This window comes from Lates calcarifer, linkage group LG5 (assembly GCF_001640805.2).
Source record: "Lates calcarifer isolate ASB-BC8 linkage group LG5, TLL_Latcal_v3, whole genome shotgun sequence".
Taxonomy (NCBI): domain Eukaryota; kingdom Metazoa; phylum Chordata; class Actinopteri; family Centropomidae; genus Lates; species Lates calcarifer.
The window spans coordinates 170,646-198,203 of record NC_066837.1 but is presented as its reverse complement, the minus strand read 5'-3'; the positions used below and the strand labels follow the sequence as shown (position 1 = coordinate 198,203).

The following is a 27,558-nucleotide window of genomic DNA, read 5'->3' as shown; positions in this document are numbered from 1 at the left end:
AGGCTCCGACATGTTTGACCTCTGACCCCTGAAACTCTTAGCTCCTTCAGGTCTGAACAAAGACTTTAAAACCACATCAGTCTCTGAAAATAAAATGTTGTGAAACAAGTTTTATAGTAAAGTTAAAATGTTTTAAAGTTACGACAGAAAAACTCTGAGACATTTACAGAATAAGGAGCTGAAACTTTCTGCAGTCTACAGGATCTACAGGAGTCCGGGGGTGGGGGGGGCATGTCTGGTTTAGTTGTTGTTTTATACTCTGTGTGTTTGTTGTTGTTGATGGAGGCTGATGCAGGTCCACGGTCAGACAGGAGGACTGGAGTCCACCTCAGACCTGAGCTGCTGCTGGTCCCAGGTCTGAACCTCAGGTCACCTGTCTGTCCTCAGAGCTCAGACTCAGGTGTGTTTCGGGTGTGTAAACACCTCAGAGTTTATCTGACTGTTTGCTCTCTGAATAATTCAGGGTCAGCTGATATCACACTGCTCCCTCACCTGGAACAAAGGTCCGCCCCCTCACACCTGACCACCACCTTTATACCTGAAACACACACTTCACTTCACACCTCGGTCTCAAAATCTACAGCAGACGTTTGGTTCATTCTCAGACCAGAGAGTTTCAGCAGAATTTTCATAAACCTTTCGTGAACTTTCTACGCTAATTCTCATCAGACTCTCAGGATGGCAACCGCGGCGGCTGAGCTGGCGAGGAGGAAGGCCCAGGAGGAGGATGGTGCCGGCTGCTGGGCCCATGCCGTCCCCTTCAACCAGCAGGACTTTGAGCAGCTGAGGAGTGAGTGTCTGAGGACCGGCTCGCTGTTCTGTGACCCAACCTTCCCCACAACCTGGGATTCTCTGGGATACAACCAGCTGGGACGCTACTCGTCCAAAACCATCGGAGTGGAGTGGAAACGACCCACGGTGAGCTGAGACCACATCTGATTATTGATCAGACCTGATCGTCTTCAGGTGTCATTCAGTTTCCTGTCAGATACAGAAACTGCATACATTAGGACAGAGATCACGCTGATTGTCGTCAGGTGGTTTGTTGCTCGGTGTGGTGACGTGTCGTTTATCACCGTCTGAATCAGGGAAGAAACAGCAGCAGGTTCAGAGGTTCTGTTTGTTTAGTGAAAGGTGAAGTTTATTCTCTGGCTTTTTACCTCAGCAGCTGATAACACTCATTATTAGACTTTATCATTCAGACAGATGAAGAGTTTATCTGAGGCTGTTTGATGAAACTGACTGAAACCTGCAGCAGAGACAGACGACTGTAACTCATTAAAACCTACAGGTGACAGGTGTGTGGTCTCCACGGTAACCAGGTTCAGGTGTCAGACTCGGATCAGTGTCAACAATCAGTCTGAGCAAACAACATGATTTCACCACTGCAGCTGCTTATTATTTAAAGCTTTAGCTGCTCAGAGGACGGTGTGATGTGCCTGAAAGGTCCAGAACAGAGACTAAATGGACGTCAGCCACACGTCAGGGATGAACTTTAACTTTACAGGAACACGTGACTTTAAAAAATCACATCAGTGTGAATGTACATCTCTGTTTTAATGTTAGTGAAGTTTAAAAGAAAAATATAACTTCCTGTTTCCTTTGTCTTCAAACAGACAAAAGTTCATCATCTGCAAACAGGTTGATTTTTAAAGGAACAGTTGAACAAATCTCACCCACTCGCTCTGTGTGCTCTATTTACACATCAAACATTACACAGACTTTATACAGAGGAGAAAGTTTAACATTCAGCAGCTCAGGACTGAAAGCTGCTTTATTCTCTTATCAAGTGTCCAGACGCATCTTTATCTCACGTCAGTGTGTTCAGTCCAGAGTCTGCATGCGGTTAGCTTAGCTTAGCTTAACTGGAACACTACAAACAGCTAGCCTGGCTCCCCTGCAGCTTGCTGATGAACACATTTAGAGCTCGACTGTTTAGTCTGAAACACAGTCTGTGGTTTCAGGACGTGTCAGGACCTATTCCCTGACAAACAGCAGCGTATCCTTCCACCCAGCTCCTGTCTCTGGTTAGAGATTCACCTGCTGGAAGATATTCAGGATAAAATCCAACCACTTCCTGTTAATAACAGTTTGTGTTAAAGGTTAACCTGCTGCTGTTACACCTGCACAGGTGTCAACTCCTCAACTTCCTGTTGGTCTGAAATGAAAAATGTAGAAAATGAAGCTGAACAGTTTTATATTGATGATGATGAAGGTGACGGTCGTTAATCACCTGCTGTCTCATCCAATCAGGAGCTGTGTTCTGATCCTCAGTTCATCATTGACGGAGCGAAAAGAACCGACATCTGTCAGGGAGCTCTGGGTGAGAACACACACACACACACACACACACACACACAGACAGACAGGTGTGATCATGTGACCTGCTCTGCGTGTCAGGTGACTGCTGGCTGCTGGCTGCCATGGCCTCTCTGACTCTGGACCCTCAGATTCTGAGCAGAGTGGTACCTCCCGGTCAGAGCTTCACGTCTCAGTACGCTGGCATCTTCCACTTCCAGGTGAGTGAGGTCGACACCTGAGAAACACCTGAGCAGCAGCACAATGTTTCCCTCTGTAGCAGCTGATGAAGGCCATGAGCTGCAGCTGAAATCCACAACAGACCTGAGTCACGACATTTCCACATTAAAACACAACGATAGATAAAATGAAAAGTGTAGTGGATCTGAACTAACTGGGTTCAGGTGTCAGTGGACTGTGGAGGTTTAGTTCAGATCTGGTCTCAGTCTGAGCTGCAGAGAGAATCTGATTCACATCAGAGGAGGAAACGTCTGCCTCTCTCTGAGGAGCTTGATTGTTCTCAACAACAACAACAAGATGGAAACTGCTCGTCCTCCACAGGAAGTCAGTGCTCCACACTGACGGTGCATTCAGGCGCTCTGCTTTAACCTGTAAAGTCTGAAACTGCAAAATAAAACACTTCCTGTTAACACATCACCTGATGTCACAACTGTCCAGCTCATCAGATTTAAAATTTACACAATGATGAGAGTCACCTGAATGCAACGTCAACAATCTGAGCAGTGGGCAGTGCATTATGGGATCCTGAGGATTCAGGACTCAGTCAGGTGGTTTGGGGTGGGGGGTGGGGGTGGGGCTGCAGAGGAAGTGACATCATGTCTGTTGCAGCTGTGGCAGTATGGAGAGTGGGTGGACGTGGTCGTAGATGATCGGCTGCCGACCAGAGATGGAAAACTACTGTTCGTCCACTCAGCCGAGGGACGAGAGTTCTGGAGCGCTCTGCTGGAGAAGGCCTACGCCAAGTAAGAGACTGACTGACTGACTGAGACCTGATCTCTGCTTCACAGTCAGTGTTCATTGTGACTTCAAATGAAACAGGTTTTACCTCCACTGACCCCAGATCAGCCTGAAGACACTGACAGGAGGTCAGAGGCGTGTTTACTGTGTCTGTGTGTGTGTCAGTGTGTGTCAGTGTGTATCAGTGTGTATCAGTGTGTGTGTCAGTGTGTGTCAGTGTGTATCAGTGTGTGTGTCAGTGTGTCTCAGTGTGTGTCAGTGTGTATCAGTGTGTGTCAGTGTGTGTCAGTGCGTGTTTACTATGTAAACACTCCACCTGGAAAACAAACAGAAACCTGTGACTCAGCTCTTTACCCTGAATCACTCTCACTTCAGGTTCCACAGTCTTTTATTTTGAAGAGCTCTGACTCTTCAGTCTGTCAGGGTTCTGCCATCTGCTGACCTTTACCTGGACATACACTGCAGGTGTATCTCAGTGACTTGTTGTGGTCTCAGGTCCGAGGACAGGTGAACTGCTGCTCATCAGTTTGACCTCAGCTGCAGCTTTGACCATTTTAAACTTTAACTTTACTTCCTGTTCAGATCTGAGACACTGAGGTTGTTCTTCCTGTTCAGAGGCAGAACACCTGTTCATATCAAACCAGGTGTGCTCTGTGTCCTCCTGCAGGGTGAATAGCTCATACGAGGCTCTGACCGGAGGCTCGAGTATCGAGGGTTTCGAGGATTTCACCGGAGGAATCGCAGAGAGCTATGACCTGAAGAAAGCTCCGGCCTTCCTGTTCAACATCATGAGGAAAGCTCTGAAGCTCGGCTCGCTGCTTGGCTGCTCCATCGACGTAAAACACTGACGCAGACATTCGTCACCTGAGACACAGCTGCTCCTCCTCAGACCCAGCTTACAAACTGATTCTGTCTCATGTTTGTCAGATCTCCAGCTCATATGAGACGGAGGCTGTCACCAGTCAGAAACTGGTCAAAGGTCACGCCTACTCCATTACTGCAGCTGAGCAGGTGAGGCATTCTGGGAAAGGCGTGTGTGGTTCAGGTGAGGCATTCTGGGAAAGGCGTGTGTGGTTCAGGTGAGGCATTCTGGGAAAGGCGTGTGTGGTTCAGGTGAGGCTGCAGCTGGTCTAAAGTCTGCTTCTGCAGGTTCATCACTGTGGGTCTCCTGTGGACCTGCTGAGGATCAGGAACCCCTGGGGTCAGGTGGAGTGGACCGGAGCCTGGAGCGATGAGTGAGTCGAGGGCACCACATCACATCTGTCTGTCTGTCTGTCTGAACATCTGTCTGTCTGAACATCTGTCTGTGGACACACTGAGCTCTATAACCTCTCAGACAGTGACACAGTGATGCTGTGATTCTTGATGGGTGTTGCAGTCCTCTATCAGAGTCCAGGTCTCAGGTTTTTACAACAGTATGTGTTTGTCAGGTCGAAGGAATGGGATGGGGTTCACCCGGAGGAGAAGAGGAAGCTGGATCACTCGGCTGACGATGGAGAGTTCTGGTGAGTGAAGTTTACAGACAGTGACTCAGGTCTGTCTGAGCTCAGTCAGTCGTCTTCCTCTCCTCTCTCTGCAGGATGTCCTACACTGACTTCCTGCGTCAGTTTTCTCGCCTCGACATCTGTAACCTGACACCTGATACGCTGACCAGTGACGAGGTCGGTCACTGGAATTACGCCGAGTTTGAAGGCTTGTGGAGGGTTGGCTCTACGGCCGGTGGCTGCAGGAACTACGCTGGTACGACTCCGGGTTTAGATTTTATTTTAGTCGGAGACTTTAAACTAAAATGTTTTTAGTCTCAGTCAAAGTTCAGTCATAAAACCTTGAAATTTAGCTTCATCTATTTTCAGTGCTGATAGCTCTCAGTTTCATCTCAACCAAATCTCTTTTAAACTCTAGTTTTCACGGTTCAGAAACAGTTTTACTTCAGCTGCTTTCAGTCTGCACTTCCACTGATATTATCTTTATGTTTGCATGTTTTTAGCTGCTGTGATAAACTCACCTCCTGTTTTCTCTCTGCAGCCACGTTCTGCTCCAACCCTCAGTTCTTCATCCGGCTGCAGGATGTCGACGATGACCCTCACGATGGCGAGGACGGCTGCACTGTCCTGATTGGTCTGATGCAGAAAGACGCTCGCCGGGAGAGACGCTTCGGGCGAGACCTCAACACCATCGGGTTCGCCATCTATCAGGTACAAACATACAATGAAAAGGTAATAATCAATAATCATTAGTTAATAAAGACACATCAGCCTTTGACTGACGTTTGTTTCTGTGTTTTCTCAGGTTCCTGATGAGGTGAGTTTGTTTCATTACTAAACTTTAAAGAAATGTTCAGATCAAACTCAGACATTAAAGAGAACAGGACCATGATCACCTGGTCCAGGTTCAAGACCAGTACCTGCTCTCAGCTGGTTCCCACTGAGTCCCTGTAGTGATGAGTTCTTCTGTGGTCAGTATAAAGGTCGCAGTAACATCCACCTGGGCCCAGACGTCCTGCTGAGGACAACGGCGGTGGATCGCAGTCAGACCTTCATCAACCTGAGGGAGGTGTGTGAGCGCTTCAAGCTGCCGCCCGGAGACTACGCCATCATCCCCTCCACCTTCGAACCACACCGCAAAGGAAGCTTCATCCTGAGGGTGTTCACCGAGAAAGAGGCCCACAGCAGGTCAGACTGGGTCAGGTATTGGTTCAGGTACTGAGAACTTCAGATTGGTTCATCCTTTGTCTGATTGTTTGAAATTTTCTCTCTGGTTGTTGCAGTCCAATGGAGGAAGACCTGGACACCAACATCCAGGAGGTCTGTGCTTCTTCAGATTCGAACAGATGTTCTGAAAATGTTTCAGTTTCTTTGGGTTAGGGTTAGTCCTAAGGAATGACGTCTCTCATCTTCTATCTTTGCAGCCGGATGTTGGACAGAACGACGTGGATCCTCACTTCAAACATCTCTTTGTCCAGATCTCTGGAAATGTAAGACAAAAATAATCAAATCTTCTTAAACTGTTAGTTTCACTTCCTGTTCAACTGATAAAAGCAATTCATGTGTGATTCTGTTCTGTGTCAACAGGACTCTGAGATTTCAGCCTTCGAGCTCCAACAGATTTTGGACCGAGTGGTGACTCAGAGTAAGAACAGACCTCAGTGTTTCAGCTTCTTCTCTGTCTGTAACACGATGAAACACCTGAGAGACTGAAGCTCTGTCTGTTTGTTTGAAGGATCTGATGTAAAAACCGACGGCTTCAGTCTGCAGACCTGCCGTAACATCATCAGCCTGCTGGACGTATCCTTCCACCGGTCAGTGTCTCCTGGAGCTGATCGATCGATCAGTCAAAGGCAATAACTGACTGATCAGTTAAGTCATTACTTATGTTGAATCATTGTCTGGTTCCAGTTTCACAGATGTAAAGATTTATTTTTATTTTTATTAAACTGAATATTTCATCTGACGTCAGTTTTGACTCGAGGAAAGTCTGAGGAACATTAAAGGTTGAAAAAGAAGCAGAAACTGTAAAAAGAGGAACTAGACTCAGTCAAGGCATTAATGTCTGAACAAAGACTGATTTTACTGTCAGTTTGCTGCAGGGGCTGCTTTCACCCTCAGAGATCTTGACCTCTGCTGTGAACAGCACGTGAAGTATTTGCCTGCAGCAGGGATTTGCTGGTCGTTTGTGTCCACACATGTAAAACAGGTCAACACTGAACTGGATCTTTAACCTGTGCTCAGATGGACGGCAGCGCTAAACTGGGTCTGGTGGAGTTTCACGCTCTGTGGACAAAGATCCAGAGATACCTGGTGAGGACTCAACAGACTGGAGTTTTATTCTACATAAGTCTCTTCTATTCTTTGTTTATTAAAATAACAATCCAATAAAATCTGATACAGAAAGAATGAAAGAAGTCTTGAATTTGTAGAATGAAATTTGTACAGAATATGGCAGCTTCTCAGAGTCTAATATTTAATTTATTCTTCTTCAGGAGGTCTTTAAGCATCACGACTCGGACGGCTCTGGTACGATGAGCAGTCATGAGATGAGAGCAGCTCTGGCTGAAGCCGGTAAGATTCATTTACAGATGAGAACAGATTCATGATTCACTGGTGCTGATCCAGAACCCAGAGAAGAACCGTACTGAGGATTTCAGGAAGTTAAAGATGGTTCCCCCTCAGGGATTCAGGAGTGATTCAGGATTATATTAGGTTCTGGTTCCTTTCAGGTTCTTTTAAAGAGTCAAGGAGCTGTTGAGGAGGCTCTAGAGGTTCTAAAAGGAGTCTTAGGGTTCTTTAAGAGTCCAGACAGGGTTCCAGTGGTCTCTGACTTTAAAAACAAGATTTATGGTGATAACCTCGTCAGGTACGCCTGAGGGAACCGTAGCATGGGGTTCATGAGGATTTTAAAAAGAGTTTGTTGAAAAGTTTTAGAGGACTTCCTGACCCATAAGGTCCAGGAGACCTTCAGGGTGTCTCAGGATCTTTTATGGGAGTAACTGAGAGGATTTCTTGGACACAGCGGAGGTTCAAATAAACTCCTTCCTGTGGCTGTGTAGAGGGTGGTGCTGCCTGGTTCTTCAGACGCAGTAAAGGGCTCCACCTGCTGGATGCTCAGGGTTCCTGCAGTCAGACACTCACCTTCAGTCTGTGTCTGCAGGTTTCCAGGTGAACAGCGCCGTGATCCAGGAGATCGTCGGTCGATACGCCGACACGAACTTCGCCATCGACTTCGACTGTTTCATCGGTTGTTTGATCCGTTTGGAGCTGCTCTTCAGTGAGTCACAACTACAGCAACATAACTACCACAACACCTACAACCACTAAATCAGGAACGATCTCCGCCTAACTGACAGCAGTTTAAACTGCTGGAATCAGGCCCAGAGAGTTCAGAGTGATGCTGAACTGTAGATCAGTCAAAAACCAGAGTCTCTGACAGGAAACTGACGGAAACATCCAGAATCAGAAACAGAGTTTGTTACAGAAACTCTTAAAGTGTTTTATCTTTATTTCCTCAGAAATGTTCAGGACTCTGGACAAGAAGAATCAGGGGAGGATCGAACTGGACCTGCAGCAGGTAAAACTCCACACTACAGTCCTGCTGGCGCCACCTGCAGGCTGTTTTTTTATTGGTCACATGACAGAGCAGCCTCATGACATCATCGCTGATTTCTCCTTCTTCCTGCAGTGGCTCTGCCTCGCCATCAACTGACGCTGCTGCAGGAGCATGCTGGGAGTTTTCGGCTGCAGGAATCTGAATCTAATCTGAAGTCTCTTTGTCTTTAACTGTTAAAAACCGTTTTTAATTTAACGGTTTTAATTAAATCAGAGTCTGACGTGTGGATCGTCTGTTTCTGCTGCTCACACAGATAAAACATGGTTTACACTCAGTGTCTGGTGGATCTCACCTTTTTATCATGATACATCATTTATTATGGATCACAGACACACAACACAAGACACGCAACATGAGCCTGAGCTGTAAAATCTAAAAATGACAACACCACTAATTAAATAAGAGAAACAGCCTGAGAGCTGAAGGAAAAAACCTCTTTACAGACCTGTGACCATGTCTGGTCCTGGTCCTGGTGATAATTTATTCACAGTAACAGTGAATCAGAGTCAGTTCTCTGTCAATGTTGTATTTGTACCTGGGTGGAGCTGATGGTGCTGTTCACCTGTTCTTACCTGGAGTCTGAATGAACCGAGCTGCTCAGATGTCTCCTGAGGTCGACCACCATCTCCTGAACTGGACTCATCCTGTGGTTTCTGTTCATCAGCATCAGAAACGTCCTAATGTTCAGTTTAACCAACAGATTAAAGATCTTCACATATTTTAACATCAGCACGTTATTTATCTTTAAACCTCTGTCACATTTTAAAGATTAAAATCAGTTCATTTACTCTGTAACTAAACTATTAAGGTGAATTAACTTCACTACACCTGATGATTTTAACCTTTAACACTTCACCACAGACAACTATTAGCATTAGCAGTTAGCTTATGAAAGGCATGTGAACAGGAAATATGGCGGCCTCTCTTCTCACAGGAACAACAGGCTCGTTAGAAACTATTTCTCCTCCACAGGTTAGATTCTAATAAACTGTTTATCACCTGTGACGCATTAAAATAATCGAGTTTAAAGTTATATACCTGTTTATTCAGGTTTATAACGCTGAAGGCAGCACGGAGTGCTCTCTACACCACACAGGTGAACTACACCTACACCTGTAAATAAAAACACCTGTGTGAGTTCAGTAGATTCATTTTAACGTGGGTCAGAAAAAGAAGATCCACCTGATCAACACCTGTCCAAACACCTGTCCAAACACCTGACCGACTCTAGTCCAACCTGACGTACAGGAAGCTGCATCAGTCACATTCCTGAAGAGTCAGAATATTAAGAACAGCTGATTATAACACAGTCCATGACCTCTGACCTCAGAACAGGTGTGTTGGGCCATACAGGTGAACCTGATACAGTGGAATGTGAGCTCAGTCTCACCTGTTAAAACTGAATAAAACAACCTGACTCTGGTTAAAGTCAGATTTCTAACAGGTAGAGGTGAAAGATGTATTTCTGTGTTCAGGTGAGTATCAGCGTTACCTGGAATGTGCAGGTGGAAAAGAAGAAGACACAGTGGAAAAATGAAAACAGAATGTGAACATGTTAAAAGTCTGAATCCTCAGATTCTCAGTGAAACAGTCAGAAGCTCGTCATCAGGACCAGAATCATTTAAACTAAAGACGTGTTTATAACAGAGGTCACTGATCAATCAGTCTGATCAGTCCAGTCTGAGGATGGGGTTAAACTGGACTGTGGTTCTGGTCTGAGGTGGATGGGGTTAAACTGGACTGTGGTTCTGGTCTGAGGTGGATGGGGTTAAACTGGACTGTGGTTCTGGTCTGAGGACTCTCTGTGGACAAAGTGACTAAGACTGGAAGAATGACAGTGTTTGTATTGAGACTCCAACACACCCTTCCTGCTTCACTTCAACAATACAAGACCGGAAGTTAGGACACCGGACTTCACAATAAAAACACCTAATGTGCCTGTCCTGCCTGATGGGCGAAGGGGTGGACAAAATAAAGGAAACACCTTTCAAACAGAGATCAATTTCTCTTTGAGTTTTAATAACTGAACGAACTCTTGTTTGTTGTTTTAATTCAAACACAGTTGATGTGTTCAGTTAGTTCATCCTGGAAAAAGCAGCTGCTGTGTTTAAAGACTTATATTATGAAGGTACTCACCGGAAGTCTCACCTGTACCCGTCAGTCTTGACTCTGTCTGAACATCAGCGGAGCGAACACTCCCTTCCTGGCCTCACACCTGCAGCCCGACCGCCCTCCACACTCTCCAAAAACTTTCCAGACCCTCCAAGTCCAGGCTCCAGACCCGGCGTCATGGCGGGCATCGCGAGCACCCTGCAGCACCGCCGGGAGAAGAACCAGGGCTTCGGCACCAACAGCCAGGCGGTGAAGTACCTGAACCAGGACTACGAGGCTCTGAAGCAACGCTGCTTCGAGACCGGTCAGCTGTTCCAGGACGAGACGTTCCCGGCTCTGACCTCGTCCCTTGGCTTCAACGAGCTGGGTCCGAGCTCCTACAAGGTCCGGGGGGTGACCTGGAGGAGACCCACGGTCAGTGCAGATGGAAACTCATTGTTCTGATGAAGTTTGGTTCAGATCAGATCAACCAAATTTCAGCAGGAAAACTGACGATTTAAACTCGTTGTAACTTCGCAGACTCAAACTGAACTCAGATCAGATCAAAGTTTTATAAATGAGTTTATTTAGTTTGAGTCAAACTGATTTAAATGTTCGAGCTGAAGACTAAATCTTAAAGAATAATCCGCTGTTACTGATAACAAACTTTATCTGTGTGTTCTTTATCAATAATCACCTCATATCCGCCTTCATGTGAGCCTGCTGTTGCAGTTTTTATTTCACAGAGTAGCTGTCACTAAAAATATCTGACTTTTATTTCTACATGTTAATAACATCGTCAGTGAGAGAGGAGGATTTAAAATGGCAGGTTTTCTGAATGGAGTTTGGTTGAAGGTTTGTATATGAAGATACAGATACATATCTGGAGTTTATCAGTGGAGAGCTGGTGTTGTTGTGACAGATGTGAAGGATCAGTTCAGCCTGGTTTCTCTCACAGATCAGATCAGATCAGGATCAGGATCAGGTCTCTTTGATCAGAGGCAGTTTACTGACGTCAAGGCCCAGCGACACAATCACAGTGGGTCAACTGGGCGACTCCCAGTAAACTGAGACAGGTGGAGACAGGTGTAGGTGGAGCTTCAACTGATGAGACTAAATAAAGGATTTTAGTTCAGGTGGATCCAGAGGATTTTAATATTCAGTGAAGAACACTGAGCATCTGGTTCCTGGTCTGATCCAGTGTCTGTGGGATGATCCTGATCCACCTGTATCACAGTCTCGAGTCATGACACAGGACCAGGACCAGGACCCAGAGTTCTGGTCTCAGGTCTCTGAGCTGACATTGTCTCTTGTTGTTTCCTGTGCAGGAGTTGACCTCTGACCCCCAGTTCATCGTCTCTGGAGCCACGAGGACCGACATCTGTCAGGGAGCTCTGGGTGAGAACCAGACCACAATGAGGTCTGAGGGGGGGTGGGGGAGTGAGTCTTGTCTGTGACATAAAAACCAGAGTTATTTACCTGGGACCTGGTCTGACTGGAGGAACTGGTTTCAGGGCGGGGGCTCTCTCACACCTGAGGCTGGAACACCTGAATCCTAGGAACAAATAGGTTGGACTGACAGGGTCCTGGTCTGCATCTGGACCATGTTCTGACACAGGGACTTTAGTTAGAGACACTTTGTTTTCCCTGCAGCAGTGAACACATCACACACTGACAGGCAGGTACAGCACAGGTAACACAGGTAACACAAACCACCACAGATCACAGAGACCAGAGTGTCGCTGCTCCTTTATTGAATCTGATCAAGAGAAAGTGATTATTGATTATTGATCACTAGTCATTAATCAGTGAAACATCTGACCCTGTGAGACGTTTGAGGACATCACGGACACGTTCACACTGACTAAATGAGTAACTGATTAATAAAGATGATTGGAATAATCAATAGCACAGGACGTCTCTGATTTTTCTGATCAAACCACAGATTCACTGTTCAACACTCACCTGAGCTGGAAAATTCCACTCAGGTAAAAGGGGCGTGGCCTGTGTGTGTATGTGTGTGTGTCACACACAGAAACAGTGAACACACCAATGGGCAGGTGGACGGCGTCTGACTCACTGTAATGTCATCATGTGTTCAGGAGGGTACACCTGGAAACAGTTTCTATAGTAATGAAGGGGAACACCTGGGAGAGTCCAGCCAATCAGAACACAGAGCTGAGGAAGCTCTTTATTAAAGGAGCAGGCCACTGTTTTCAAAGCTTTACCTGATGGTGTGTTTAAGGATGCTCACACGATCCTTTTCACAGTCTCCATGTTCTGTTTTCTTTTAATCTGAAAACTTAAGCCCCGCCTCCTCTTTGTCCGTCCTCCAGGTGACTGCTGGCTGCTCGCCGCCATCGCCTCTCTGACACTGAATGAGGAAGTTCTGGCTCGAGTTGTCCCTCACGGACAGAGCTTTGAGGACGGAGAGTACGCCGGAATCTTCCACTTCCAGGTACAGAACCAGCACAGGTAACAGGTAACAGGGTTCAGAGGAAAACACCTGGACCTGGTCTGATGAACCAGAACTGAGAAGCTGTGTCTGTCTGTCCTCTGTCTGTGGCTGTAGTTCTGGCAGTTCGGGGAGTGGGTGGACGTGGTGATCGATGACCGTCTGCCTGTCAAAGATGGAGAGCTGATGTTCGTCCACTCGGCTGAAGGGAGGGAGTTCTGGAGCGCTCTGCTGGAGAAGGCCTATGCCAAGTGAGATCCTGAGTCTAAGTCTCAGGTCTGAGGCTGAGTCTGAGCCTGAGGCCTGAGGCCTGAGGCCTGAAGATCAGATGTGAGGTCTGATCTGAAGCTCCTTACTGTTGTCAGAGACAGGAACAGGTCTGATCTGAACCAGGGACAGCTCCAGTTACCTGGATCAGCTGCATTTGTGTGCTCAGGTTTCTGTTGGAACATGTCCTCCTCCTGTCGCTGCATTCCTCATTATTTATCCAGGGAGAGTCAGAGAGCCCCTCCCACCCACACAAACACACACACACGCACAGGAAGGTGTGTAGTGTAGGCTGCAAATATGAACTTGATGTTTTTATGAGACATGTTCAATAAACGCAGCTTCCATAGTCAGGTGTTTTCAGGTGTCCTCAGGTGTTTCCAGGTGTCCTCAGGTGTCGCTGATGTGTGATGTTGCTGCAGGGTGAACGGATGTTACGAGGCTCTGTCTGGAGGATCGACCACTGAGGGCTTCGAGGATTTCACCGGAGGAATCGCTGAGGTCCACGAGTTGAGGAGCCCCAGTCCACACCTGTTCCACATCATCCAGAAAGCTCTGGCTCGAGGATCTTTGATGGGCTGCTCCATAGACGTAAGAATGGGGGGTGTTAGGTGTGTCACATGGTATCCCATCATGCACTGCTGAGGGTCGTTTCTTAGTCCTGAAGATATAAAGTGAACGTGATGAATCAACAAGTATATGAAAAGAGTTTAGTCAGAATGATTCCATAAAGACAGGAGACATGGAGGAAGACTGAGGATAAACCAGGTGAACCAGGACCTGGTCCACGTTAGACCACAGATCACTTCCTCTGTATCAGCTGATTGATGTTCATATTAATTTGTCTTTTTTTAAAACTTTATTTCAGATTACGAGCTCGGCTGATTCAGAGGCGGTCACCTCTCAGAAGTTGGTGAAAGGCCACGCCTACTCTGTGACAGGTGCAGCTGAGGTGAGAGACCCTGCCCTCATCTAACAGCTCCGCCCACTCAGTGCAGGAGGGTCGTCAGTCTGTTTGAACATGGTTTAACATCCAGGGCCCGGTTTTTCAAAAGGTTTAATCCGGATAAAATTGATCCGGATTTGGTAATCCTTTTTTTTGCTATCCATGAGCACGTAATCCATTTTACTTTTGAGCCGGTTTTTCAAAGCAACATCGGATTGGATCAATCTGATCCAGATAGAAACTTTTCAGGACCACCAAATCTGGATAACCAGCACTCAAATAAGATAGGAAATCATGATGTAGGAACCACAGAAAGCCTGCAACATAACCCTTGCCTGTATTGTCCTGCACAACATCGCTACCAAGCGCAATGTCCCTTTGTGCTGACAATGATGCACCTGAGCCCCTTGGAGACCCTGACCAACCTCCTGCATTCTGCCAGAACGAGCAACAAGGGACACAATAGTTAGACACTATTTCTGATTTGGATTTGTTTTGGATTTCAAAAACCGGTGATGCCATTGCTTTATTATTCTGTTTTATCATTGCATGCATCACTAAAAAATAATCTAAAAACAAAACAAAAATATCTTTGATTGTGATGAATACACATTAATAAATGACAGAATTAAATATATTATTTGTGGTCAATATTGACAGCTGTTTGGGAGATTATTTTATGAGGCCAAACTCTTTCTACTTTGCTGTAGGCCTATGCTGAAAGGCTGAATACATAATAGCTTACCTAATCACTGTAGCCTGATGGATGAACAAATCAAATTAAAACCTTATGAATGAATATGAATCTTGTAGTCTATACTGCATTATCCAAATACAGTATTATTTGATACAATTTTAAAGTTTCATTATATTTTGGGCCTGAAATCCACGCTGAATCCACCCTTCTGATGGGATCAGTATAATCCAGAGTTTTTGGATCAAAGTGATCCCAATCCTACTAAAAAGTTCTAAAAAACCCAAACTAAAGGTTTGATCCGGATCAAAACCAAGATTGGATTACGTGATCTAATCCGATTACGTGATCTAATCCGATTACGTAATCCGTTTTTTCTTTTGAAAAACCCATTTTCAAGATTTGATCCAATCCGTTATCCAAAATCCGAGCAGATTACTTTTGAAAAACCGGGCCCAGATTCTCACATGAAAACATCTATCAAACTACATTTCCCATGAGTGTTAGCAGTCGGATCCTCATGGGAGCTGTGAATTTGTTAATATCCACACCTGAGAAGGGTAGGGCTTCAGGGAGACTTGTCATCCAATCATGTGTAACTCTGCGGTCTCCTCTGCTTCTGCTTGGCTGCAGGTGGATTACCGTGGTGACATGGTAAAGTTGATCCGGATCAGGAATCCCTGGGGTCAGGTGGAGTGGACCGGAGCATGGAGTGATGAGTAGGTAACCCCAACAGGTGTCACACATCATCATAATACTGTACGAGTATACGAGTACTTCAGTGGTACTGTGAGTACTACATGAACACAGTATGGGAGGTACAGGAAGCCTCAGGCTGTTTCCAGCAGCTGAAGAGGCAGATTAGCCCTGTCTGACTCACTGACTTACCTGGACAGGTTTCACATTAACACCTGAGGCTCCTGTCAGCTTGTTTTGTCACCTGGCCCCTCCCTACTGTCAACCTCAGCAGGGTGGAGACTGATCCTCTGAAACCCTCCAAACACCAGAGATGACTGACAGACAGTTTCATCACACACAGGCTGAACAGTGATCAGTGCTGCCCCCTGGTGGTGACTCACAGACACTGATAATCCTCCTCCCTGTGCCTGAGTATCACCTGAAGTCACGTTTAATAAAAACATCATATGTGACCTGTGTTTGTTTTCTGCTCTGACAGTTCGATGCAGTGGCGTTACATCAACAGTGAGGACAGAGATCGTCTCAGCCATCGCTCAGAGGACGGAGAGTTCTGGTAAAACCCTCCCTCCTTAGTTTTTACTCCAAACCACCTGATCTTCACTAGGTCGGCGGGTGAAGTGAAACCCCTCTGCTCTGTCTTGCAGGATGTCCTTCTCTGACTTCCTGAGACATTACTCCCGGCTGGAGATTTGTAACCTGACACCTGACGCTCTGAGTGACGACAGCCTCTCTAAGTGGGCTCTGTCCAAGTTTGAGGGCAGCTGGAGGAGTGGATCGACCGCTGGAGGCTGCAGGAATTATCCCAGTGAGTGATCCTGTCAGACTGGGAGCAGTGTCCTGTTGGACCCTCAGCCTGTTCAGGTTCTTCACTGATGATCACTGATCCTCTCTGACTCCCTGTGACCACAGACACATTTTGGACGAACCCTCAGTTTGTGATCAAACTGGACGAGGAGGACGACGACCCGGGCGACGGTGAGGCCGGCTGCAGCTTTGTGGTCGGTCTGATCCAGAAGAACCGCAGACGCATGAGGAAGATAGGAGAGGACATGCACACGGTCGGCTTCGCCATCTACGAGGTGAGAGACCTTAACAACAGTTTTCTCTGGATTCGTGTCGCTGTTTGTTAATTTACTAAAACTCTGGAGATGTTGAGGTTCCAGTTTGACTGGTTCATCATGAAACGTCTCAGTTTTACAAATTCACCTGAGGAGAAGAGAACTGAGCTGAAAGTCTGAAGGTGGAGTTTCTACTGATCAGAGATCAGTCTGTGAACCTGTACAGTCTTGAGCTGTTTAAAGAACATACCAGAATCCAGGACCAGCTCTGGGCCAGAATCATTTGACCCACAAAAGGAAGATGACTCTGTATCATCAGAATTTGATCTGTTCAGTTTGAGTCGTGTCCTGTGTAATTATAAACATCAACGGTTTGATTCCAGCTGCAGACGTTTGTTGATCAAACTTCCTGTCAGCAAGAAAATAATTTACTAAAAACCAAACCAAAGAGCCACATCAGTAAATTATATCTCTGCTGAGCTCTGTGGGCCCAAAAACATGGAAATCTGAAAACATCCAGGTTCCAGAACTCATCTCCATCTCCTCAAGAGCAGATTTCTGACTGATGTGACTGTGTGGATGTTGTTGTTGTTGTTAAGGTTGAGGTGGGAGAGGAGCATAACCCATAAGAAACTTCTTCCTCCTTCTGTTTCAGGTTCCTGACGAGGTACGAACTTCTGTCTGCGATCATCGTCTACGTCCGATCACTTCCTGCTGCTCAGTGTTTGTTCTCCAGAATCACATTTACTGTCATTCTCTGTTAAACGTTCAGTCTGATCTGAAGTTTCCTGCTCGTGTTTCTTTCAGTATGCCGGTCAGAGGAGCATCCACCTGAACAGGAACTTCTTCCTGCGTCATGCCTCCGCCGCTCGCTCCGAAACCTTCATCAACCTGAGAGAAGTCTGCAGCCGCTTCTGTCTGCCGCCCGGAGAGTATCTGATTGTTCCGTCCACCTTCGAACCCAACAAGAACGGAGACTTCTGTGTCCGAGTCTTCTCCGAGAAACAGGCCGACTTCCAGTGAGTTTTTAATGAATACACCACATCTGACCCTCAGTGTGATCACAGCAGCATCTAGTGGCTGGTAGAGGAAACGCAGCTCAGCACACTTCTGCTGTTTGAATGATGTGATTGTGTTTGTTCCTGCAGAGAGTTGGACGACCCCATCGAGTCCAGAGTGGAGAAGGTGAGCGACGTCAGAGAGGAAACTATACATTCGTTAATCAATTAGTCCGTTAATTACAGTAAAGAAACTGAGTCAGTTTTTATGGTTTCACTCCTTCAGAGAGGATCTGCTGCTTTTCCTTGTAATTATTTTAATAATAGTTAAAACAGTAAAACAGTAATACACTAATACAGTAATAACCATCAGTCACAGGAACATTCTTCTGAGTTCTTCTACAGTTTCTACCTGAAGCACTGTGACTTGTAATAGAGTATTTTACTGTGGTTTTAGTACTTTTACTCTCCTCTCCTCTCCACTTTTCAGACCAATAACATTCATAACTTCAGGCCTGGTTCAAGAACTCATGTACTACTGTTCTGTTTTAAAGTTCATGTAAAATATATTTAAAATCATCGATTTGTTTCAGATGTTTGATCTGAAACTTTTGAAATGATTCAGTTTTCTCCTTTGACTCGACAACGTCAATAAAACAGATGTAAAAACTGATTTTAGAAAACCAGTCTCCACCTGTCAGAGTCCAGGTCTGTCAGAGTCCAGGTCTCAGGTCTGTGTTTATGAGTCTGAAGCTTGAGTTTCTCTCTCTTGTCAGATCGAGATTGATGAGGACGACGTGGATGATCGGTTCAGAAATCTGTTTGGACAGCTGGCAGGAGGGGTGAGCTGCTCATATTAGTATTGATTGATTGATTGATTGATTGATTGGCTGATTGATGCTGTTTGAAGTTAAACTGAGGTTCTGTGCTGCAGGACTGTGAGATCAGTGCCTTCGAGCTGCAGAAGATCCTCAACAAAGTGGTGACCAAACGTAAGAGGAGACATTTTGATCTGATCTCAGGTGTGAAGTGGATTCACCTGCAGACACTGAAGTAACTGTTGTGTTCTCTGACAGGATCTGACATCCAGACCAGCGGCTTCAGCCTCACAACCTGTCGCAACATGGTCAACCTGCTGGATGTATCCTTCCACCACAGAAAATAGACCCAAACATGATAAACAGAAGTTTGTGTGTAGCTGAAAGAATAGTTTTCATGTAGAATGAGTATACAGGGAGAGAAAAGAAGCACCTGTAGACTGATTGATTACCTGATATATTGATATATGTGTTTGTCATGAGATGATGAAGATGATGAATCCTTTGACCTTCCTGACCCTGAGGAGCCTGTTCTGTAAAATAACACCTGAATAAACAGAAAAGATTTAAAGTAATCTGAACAGTCAGAGATCTAATCCATCACGTTTCAGTTCCTGAATATTTTCTGCAGAAAGACGGCAGCGGCAAACTGGGTCTGGTGGAGTTTAAAATTCTGTGGACCAAAATCGAGAGCTTCCTGGTGAGTTTCAACTTCAGCATCACTCTGAGATGTAAGATTCACTGACCTGGTCAGAGACACTGAGAAGTGGCTGCTCACTAAGCGTTTTCAGACCAGAGGAAGTTTGTCACAGTTTTAAGAAACACTGAGACACCTGGATTACACCTGGTTACATCAGAATTTTATCAGCCTGACACCAGGTTTCAGGCTGAATATTGTCAGACAGAAGTTTGGGTGAAGCTGTGTGTTACCTGTTGTTGTTGTTCTCTGCTGCGACAGAATATTTACCGTCAGAAGGACGTGGATAACTCCGGGACGATGAGCTCCACAGAGATGAGGACGGCTGTGGAGGAAGCAGGTAAAGCAGAAACACACCTGACAACACTCGACTGCTGCAGATCTTCATCAGGAGGAAGACGAGTCTCTGTCCTGACGTTTAGTTTTCAGCATCATGACTGGAGATGACGGCACAAACACCTTCTCTGACCTCACAGATACAGATTCACACGAACTGTCTCTGGTCCTTTAGTGACAGACACAGCTTCATCATGTTACACAAGTTATTCTGTAATAAGAACATAAACACACACACAGGTATGTACGTTCTTTACCTCTGACCTCTGCTGCTGGACCTCAGGGTCTGATCAGGTTTTGGTTCCTGTGTCCTGCAGGTTTCAGTCTGAACAATCCTCTGCATCAGGTCCTGGTGGCTCGTTACAGTGAACCAGATCTCACCATTGACTTCGACAACTTCGTTGGCTGTTTGGTTCGTCTGGAGAGCATGTTCAGTGAGTCCCCACAAACCACACAAAACACACAGTCCCCACAAACCACACAGTCCCTACAGGACAGATTCATGATGACCTGTTTTCCCTCCTCAGACACATTCAACACGTTGGACAAAGACAACTCAGGAACCATCGAGCTGAACATCCTGGAGGTGAGAACGGTTTACAGGGATGGACGTGATAAAGGTCACATGACCACAGATAAACATGGCTGCTGCTCACATGATAATTCACTGATCTGCTGTGATTTTCCTGCAGTGGCTGAACTTCTCTCTGCTCTGAAGAATCAGGACAAGGACCAGGCTGATCCAGATCCTGAGAGACAGCTCAGACCTGAAATATTCTCCATGTGGTTTATAAACTGTTTTAATCATGAGGATGTTAGTGTAACACTGACTGATCGATCAGTCTCTGTACTCAGGTGGATTTTAATCAGGTGAAGCTGATTCTCACCTGTATGACCTGTACCTGCAGAAACATTCAATCATAATAAAGAAAAAACAGAATCACCCAGAGCAGAGTTTTATTTCTTTTAAAACAAAGAAATGTTCACATTTATAAAACACCTGTTTAAATAATCAACCTTCACACCTGAGCCTGTCGTCCAATGAGAGGAGGCCAGCTGTGGGTGGAGCTTCATTCAGTCCACTCGGCTGTGACATCATCGCTCCTCATGACATCATTGCTGTGTTTTCTGGCGGGCGAACTCCTCCGCCCACCTCAGAGCCTCAGTGATGTCACTGCTGTGTCCTGTTCCCTTGGCGACCAGCGCCGAGCCCCCAGCGGTCCCCCCGAGGTGACGACACACGGCCACCGCCCAATCAGAGGCCGGGAGAGACGGGGAGTCCTGAGGAGGGAGAGCACAGCCAATCAGAGGCTCCCAACACAAACCCCCTCCCACCCTGTGGTGTCACGGACAGGTGAATGACGTTACCTTGGGAACCTGACAGGCACACAGAACCTTCCCAGAATACCTCTGGTGAGCGAGCAGCATCACATGACTGAGAGGAGAGGAGGAGCTCAGCTGGTTCACCGTCTTCATCACCACCTGAAACATCAGGTGTGAAAACAGGTGTGTGATGTCACAGTGATGTCATCAGACTGCATCCTCAGAGTTGATTACTGATACATTTTCACTGTCACGTGATTATTTAAATCCAATCTCCAGAAGTAAGAAGCTAATGTTATAAAAACCAACTACACCACGGTCACATGACATCAACGTCTCCACCACTAAGCTTCCAACTGGTCATTTCATTTAGCTCTGAGCTCTTCTACAAAAGCCTTTCTTCTTAGAAAGTTAGTGAGAGTTTGAAAGAGCGTGAGTAGAAACACAACGAGGCTGTAAAGGTGGACTGGTGAGTAGATGGGTTTTCATGTTAACGTCCCCGACAACCTCTGTAGTCTCATTTAGACACTCGTTAGCAACCGCCTTTTTTAAGACACGTAAAAGCTTCAAACATCAGGAGTGGGGGATTTACTGACCCATTTTATGTTGGAGAATAAAACCTGAAAATGTCTTGAGCTTGTGTTAAAACCACAGACCTTATTTCAGACATTTAACCAGAAACACACTGACTCTGGGACGAGGGAACAGGAAGAGCTAACATGCTAATTTTCTTCCAGCTCTCTGTAATGTCTGTTTCCTGTCTGTGCTGACATCACGTCTCGTCCTGCGTTCTGATTGGTTACTCACAGACAGAGAGTCCGTCTCCACCGCGTCCACCAGCAGCTGCTTCCTGCCGTTCTTCTCCAGCAGAGCCTGAGCTTTACCTGCAGCCTGAGCAAAGCATGATGGGAAAACAGAGTGAGAGCAGCACATGGAGGATGACATCTCTCTGATTCTTTTATTTTGGTGGGTTCAGTGTTACAGGTTATGTGTCAGGTGTGTTACAGGTGTGTGTCAGGTGTGTTACAGGTGTGTGTCAGGTGTGTTACAGGTGTGTGTCACAGGTGTGCTCACCTCTCTGGTCTCTAGTTTCCTGACGGCCGTGTTGCTGCTCCTCTGCAGAGCTCGGAGTCGGGCCTGCAGCTCTCTGCGCTGCCACTGAGGGAGGGGGGTGTTATCTACAGCCTGTCAGACACAGCACAGGGTCAAACAACATGTCAAACACACCTCCTTCAGCCTCTGACAGGCTGCAGTGCATCGTGGGTAGTGTACCTACATCAGAGAGGACGCCTGCCTCCTTGGCGAGACGCTGGGCGGATTCCAGACTGGAGGGGGCAGAGCCTGTGAGTCTGGCTGCCAGAGAGTCCACATCCTGAGACAAAACCTGACCCGCCTCCCGAGCCTGAAAACACAGAGTTACTACGTTACCTCCAGGTGGACGTCAGTGTCTGAAACACCTGGAACACCTGCGGAGCTGTGATGTGGAACTAACCTGCGCGGCGTCTCGTCCTGTCACAGCGACAATCCGACTGATTCCCTTCATTAACTGTCTCTCAGAGACGATCACCAGGTCCTCGATGGCTCCGGTCTGCAGCAGGTGACTGAACACAGAGACACACCTGAGACGCACTCACACCTACGACAGCTGGTTAGCTTAGCTTAGCATAAAGGCAGGATCTGAGAACCTGAGCTTCAGCATCAGACTGAGAACAAATAACAGACTCTGACGGACTCTGACTCCCTGTCTGTTGGAGTGTGTGAGTATAACAGGTGTGAGCAGGTGAGGACAGGTGTGTTTCAGTCTCACGTTCCACAGCAGAGCTCCACTGACGTCTGTCTGTCTGTGTTCTGGTCCAGCAACTCAGAGACCGGGACCTCCACTGATACCACCCGTACTGGGTCAGGATAGACCTGCAGGGACCAGAGGAGACAGTCAGTCAGCACACCTGCAGAAACCAGGTGAGACACCAGGTGACACAGTAACCCGTCTGACCTCATCCACCATCCTCAGGCCTCTGATTGTCCTGGCTCTGTGCAGAGGAAGCTCCTGGACGTGGACGACCTGATTGGCTGAGACGACGTCATTAACACACCTTTCTACCTGCTGCAGCTGAGACACGCTCAGAGACTCCTGAGGAGGGAGAACACCAACAAACCGTCACAGTCACACCTGGTCTGCACCTGTCACCTGCTCTGTCTGACACACTTGACAGGTTAAAGACAGGTGAGCTGGTTTCTGACCTTGACGGTGAAGTCGAAGCGGAGTCGATCTGCTGAGACGTGGGATCCTCTCTGACGGACCGACGGACCCAGAACGGACCTCAGAGCAAAGTTCAGGATGTGAGTCGCCGTGTGTTTCACCATACAGGACAACCTGTGGACCTGAGGGGGGAGGAGGGGGAGGAAGTGAGGATCCTGTGAGGACAGGTCTCTGCTCAGGTTCTGGTTCAGGTCTGGGTGGTGGTTTACCTGGTCCAGGTGCAGCTGGACCTGGTCTCCGGTCTTCAGACTGTCGGCTGCGGTCACCTGGTGGACCACGTACCCCCCCGCCAGGACCACGTCCTCCACAGGGTACAGCACGTCCTGACAGACAGGAAACACCTGGAGTCACACTTCACCTAGACACACAGCAGCTTCCCATGATGCACTTCCTGTGTGGACTCACCTGCAGCCCGTCACGGGTGAAGTAGCCCTGGTCATGTGACTGCCCCCCCTGCTCAGAGTAGAAGCAGGTGCGGTCCAGGATGACGCCGCAGCGCTGACCCTCGCTGACCTCTGACACCAGAGTCTGACCTTCATACAGAGCCAGGACCGTTGCTCGGCATGCTGGGAACACTGGGAGCAGAAGTCACAGATTACCTGTCTGCAGAGGGTCAGGTGTGTTACCTGTGCAGGTGGGGGGGTCGTACCATATCGGTCCTGGTCCAGTCTGTACTGGTACTTGAGGCTGTCGTCAGTGTGAGGAACCTGGAGACGCTGCAGCTCGGCCAGGCTGAGGACGTCCAGCATCACCTGACACCGATCACCTGACTGCAGCTCCAACACCACCTGACACACAGACAGGTGTCTGATGACATCATCTGTTACCTGTGAGTCCTCAGCTCAGACTGAGACCAAGTCCAGTTCTGCCCTGACCCCCAGCTGTGACAGCCCTTCACAATAAAAGCTCTCTGTCTGCTTCACAGTATAAGTTTTTCACAATAAAAGCCCTCTATCCATTTCACTGTAAAAGCCTTTCAAAGTAAAAGCCCCCTGTCCGCTTTACAGTTAAAAACTTCACAATAAAGCCCCCTGTCATGCAGCTCCTTCATAATAAAAGCTGGGGGAAACCAGGAGCATGATGGGAGATGAAGTCCTGCTGGACCAGAGAATGGACTGAGGTGTTTCCATAGTAACAGAGATCAGAGTGAGGCTTCACCTTGTCATTCTGGATCAGTCGGTCCAGCTCCTGTCGGTCCACCTGGACCCCCCTCTCCTCCAACATCAGGTCCACCAGGTCCAGAGGGAAACCCAAGTCCCGGTGCAGAGACCAGGCCACCGAGGCTGAGGCAGGAACAGATACAGATATTTATGAACGACCTGATGATGAAGAGACTGAGCTGCTGGGAGTTGTAGTCAGAGGTGAACTGACCGGGGAAGACTGCATGTTTGTAGTCCATCCTGCTGAGCGTGCGGTGGATTAGCCGGCCGCCCTGCTCCAGAGACGACAGGAACTGAACCTCGTTCTCATTGATGACGTCCATGACCTGAGGAACACCTGTCAGTCAGCTGATCACAACTTCCTGTTACATCACTGAGCTGATCACCTGTTGATTTACAGCCTGTGAACCATGTGACTCACCCGGTCGGCCTCGCTGTGGAGCTCTGGGTACACGTCACCCTGAGGACAGAGAGGACACAGAGTCAACAGGTGTTGACCAGTGACCAGTGATGACATCACCTGTGTGATGTCATCAGGTCTGACTGATTCCCTCCTGTATGGGGGCAGACTGTTCACAGACTGAGTCCTGGTGCATTGTGGGAGTTGTATTTACCAGACTGTGTGCAACAGCAGGAACCAGGCTGGCCAGCGTTCCCTGAGGAGCCTGAAGAACCTCGACACAGAAACGCACCGCCCGCCGCAGGATCCTCCTCAGCACCAACCTGACACACACACACACACACACACACACACGCAGGTAAAGTAACAGCAGACGGCTGATTGGCCGTTCACAGAGCTCTGACAGCTGATTGGTGGAGAACTCACTCGGCTCCTGACATGCCTGGGTGGACTCCATCAGCGATGCAGACTGACAGAGTCCGAATGTGGTCTGCCACCACCCTGTAGGCCATGTCCACCCTGCCCTGGTCTGCTGCCCCCGTCCTGCCGCCGTATGGTCCGACCTTTGACCTCTGAAGACAGACACATCACCATGACGACAACCTGACAAACTACAGACCATCCTGAACCTGAACCTGGTCTAACCCTGGGTCTGTGGCCTGAGGTGTGTGGTGGGTTCAGGGTCATGGTGACCTGGACCTGGTACCTGGTGGATCTCGTGGATCAGGGGCGTGAACAGGTCTGTGTCGTAGTTGGATCTCTTCCCCTGCAGGACGCTCACCAGCCGCTCCAGTCCCATCCCGGTGTCCACGCTGAGCTGAGGCAGCAGCCGCAGAGTCTGGTCCACCTCCCTGACCCCCCAACACACACAGGTTAACGTGGTCTGAAGTGGTCTGAAGTGGACTCAGATGGTCCAGGTGTGTGTCTGTGTGGACCTGTTGTACTGCATGAAGACCAGGTTCCAGATCTCGACCACATCAGGACTGTCGGCGTTGACGAACCTTGCGGCATCTCGTCCTCCCACGTGGTCGTAGTGGATCTCGGTGCAGGGTCCACAGGGACCAGAGTCCCCCATCTCCCAGAAGTTCTCCTTCAGACCGAAGGGCAGGAGGCGCCCGGGAGGGACCCTGAGGAGGAGACACATCACTGACATCATCGCTGACATCAATGCTGACATCATCACTGTGACCTCCAGTCTGATCCTGAATCTGGTCTAAAACTCTGAAACCTGGAGGTTTAGGACCCGGACGTGGAGTCCTGGAAATATTACTGATATAAAGTATTTTTGATTTCCATTTCTCAGATGCGTTCACTGCCCTTCAGTTATTTTAAAACCTGATAATAAACTCATCAGATCTAATAATCTGATCAGTGACCAATAACTCTGATCACCATCAGTACTTTTACTCTCAGAGTACTTTACAGCGAGTATTCCTCTGTACCCGATCTCTGACCAGATCCTCCGGGTCTCGTCGTCAGGTGGTAACCTGCTGTCAGCGTCTCCAGAGAAGAACGACACGTACAGTCTGTCTGCAGGTATCCCATAATGCTCTGTGAGGAGGCTCCATGCCATCCGACACGCCTCCTCCTGCACGCGCACGCACACACACACACACACACACACACAGTCAGCTCTCTCAGTGACCTTCCTCCCATAAACAGGAAGTGATGGGAAGCCCCCCCCGTAAACAGGAAGTCCCTCCCCCTGACCTTGAAGTAGTCTCCAAACGACCAGTTCCCCAGCATCTCGAAGAAGGTGTGGTGTGTCTCGTCTCGGCCGACGTCCTCCAGGTCGTTGTGTTTTCCTCCGGCCCTGACGCATTTCTGACTGTTCACCACTCGACGGTACGATGCCATCGGACTGCGAGGGTCCACTGTCCCCAGGAGGATCGGCTTAAACTGAAACAAGATGTAGGACAGCTGAACCACCAGACCCAGTCTGAACAGGATCAGACGGAGTCTGAGGAAAACACTGAACATCTTCTACTCTTGTTTCTTTATTTCCCATCTCTCTGTCTTCAGTCTCTTATGTTTATGTTCCATATGAAGCTCTTTGAGCTCGTTGTTCAATTCTGTCTCACAACAACACATTTAATCTGTGTCGGTGTGTCAGGGTCAGAGGTAACATCAGCTTCTGCTTCCTGTCGTTAAAGCTGAAATGAATCCTGGACGGAGACATTTAACTCATCAGGGACGACATGAGGTCCAGCATCACACAGACCGGAGCCAGGGATCGAACCACTGACACACTGATCAGAGACTGACATTTAAAACTAGTCCTGATGAGACCTGGTCTGAGGCTGGCCAGAGATCAGCTGTCTCTGAACTGACCCGGAGCAGACTGACGCTGAAGGAGAAACATGAAAACAGCAGATTGTTCCTTTAAATAAAGACCAGAGTTCAGTTTTAACACTGAACGGGTCCAGACTCTCTCAGTCCTCCGTCTCTTCTCGGGACGTTTATTTTGAAATCGTTAGCTAACAGACGTTGGCTCGCCGCGGGTCTCAGATCAGAACAGACCGGACCGGGTCGGACTGGGTCTACACTGACCTGGTTCATGCCGGCGTTGACGAACAGCAGGCTGGGGTCTCCTCTGGGCCGGACCGGGGAGGACGGAACCAGTAAGTGTCCGTGTTTCTGGCGGAAGAAGTCCAGGAAAGTGCTGCGGACCCGGGCGGCGGACAGCTCCGGAGGACAGCCGCTGAGGGAGCGAGCTGAGCGGGCAGAAAGGAGGCCCGGCGGCCCGCTGACCGGCCGGAGCCTCCGGAGGAGCAGTCTGAACCACATCTGGACCAGAGATCCGGATCAGACTCTGACAGACCCGGAGACCTGCACCATGTCGAATACAGGTTGTTATGCTGCGCATGCGCACTCTGACCGCCTCTTCTTCTCACGAGGAACATGAAACACTGAGCTGCAGCGCCACCTACTGTTCACAGCGATCAATACACTGATCGATCCACACACACACACACAC

At 47.9% G+C, this 27,558-nt stretch overlaps 2 protein-coding genes across 2 annotated transcripts; one reads left to right on the top strand and one right to left on the bottom strand.

The window, feature by feature from the left end:
* Nucleotides 1–19: 19 nt before the first annotated feature.
* On the top strand, nucleotides 20–20,385 carry capn8 (calpain 8). The gene is given in 42 exon segments (XM_051070250.1): nucleotides 20–400; nucleotides 670–918; nucleotides 2,254–2,323; nucleotides 2,401–2,519; nucleotides 3,148–3,281; nucleotides 3,944–4,213; nucleotides 4,215–4,287; nucleotides 4,426–4,511; nucleotides 4,707–4,781; nucleotides 4,856–5,016; nucleotides 5,302–5,471; nucleotides 5,566–5,577; nucleotides 5,737–5,948; nucleotides 6,044–6,080; nucleotides 6,185–6,250; nucleotides 6,348–6,405; nucleotides 6,496–6,560; nucleotides 7,005–7,073; nucleotides 7,256–7,334; nucleotides 7,924–8,040; nucleotides 8,282–8,340; nucleotides 10,459–10,905; nucleotides 11,799–11,868; nucleotides 12,807–12,928; nucleotides 13,043–13,176; nucleotides 13,615–13,783; nucleotides 14,061–14,144; nucleotides 15,466–15,551; nucleotides 16,010–16,084; nucleotides 16,176–16,336; nucleotides 16,441–16,610; nucleotides 17,245–17,256; nucleotides 17,397–17,608; nucleotides 17,738–17,774; nucleotides 18,364–18,429; nucleotides 18,522–18,579; nucleotides 18,664–18,728; nucleotides 19,037–19,105; nucleotides 19,364–19,442; nucleotides 19,756–19,872; nucleotides 19,966–20,024; nucleotides 20,131–20,385. Coding segments are annotated over 41 exon segments (4,488 nt in total). The 5' UTR covers nucleotides 20–400; nucleotides 670–678; the 3' UTR covers nucleotides 20,155–20,385.
* Nucleotides 20,379–27,478, bottom strand: aars2 (alanyl-tRNA synthetase 2, mitochondrial (putative)). The gene is made up of 22 exons (XM_018674681.2): nucleotides 27,132–27,478; nucleotides 26,292–26,480; nucleotides 26,024–26,169; nucleotides 25,517–25,708; nucleotides 25,288–25,432; nucleotides 25,008–25,153; nucleotides 24,796–24,904; nucleotides 24,603–24,641; nucleotides 24,393–24,507; nucleotides 24,180–24,304; nucleotides 23,671–23,809; nucleotides 23,427–23,596; nucleotides 23,231–23,344; nucleotides 23,003–23,143; nucleotides 22,755–22,892; nucleotides 22,569–22,672; nucleotides 22,254–22,362; nucleotides 22,038–22,163; nucleotides 21,836–21,946; nucleotides 21,569–21,652; nucleotides 20,807–20,920; nucleotides 20,379–20,719 (listed from the first exon to the last, which is right to left on the bottom strand). The coding sequence occupies exons 1-22, from the start codon at nucleotides 27,366–27,368 to the stop codon at nucleotides 20,552–20,554; spliced, it is 2,961 nt and encodes a 986-aa protein (XP_018530197.1). The 5' UTR covers nucleotides 27,369–27,478; the 3' UTR covers nucleotides 20,379–20,551.
* Between the last annotated feature and the right edge of the window lie 80 nt (nucleotides 27,479–27,558).

Coding starts and splice junctions, on each gene's coding strand:
- aars2 (XM_018674681.2), bottom strand. CDS start 27,368: ATGTGGTTCAGACTGCTCCTCCGGAGGCTCCGGCCGGTCAGCGGGCCG. Junction 24,305..24,392: donor CAAACATGCAGTCTTCCCCG/GTCAGTTCACCT, acceptor TTCCTGCCTCAG/CCTCGGTGGCCTGGTCTCTG. Junction 23,597..23,670: donor ACTGGACCAGGACCGATATG/GTACGACCCCCC, acceptor TTCTGCTCCCAG/TGTTCCCAGCATGCCGAGCA.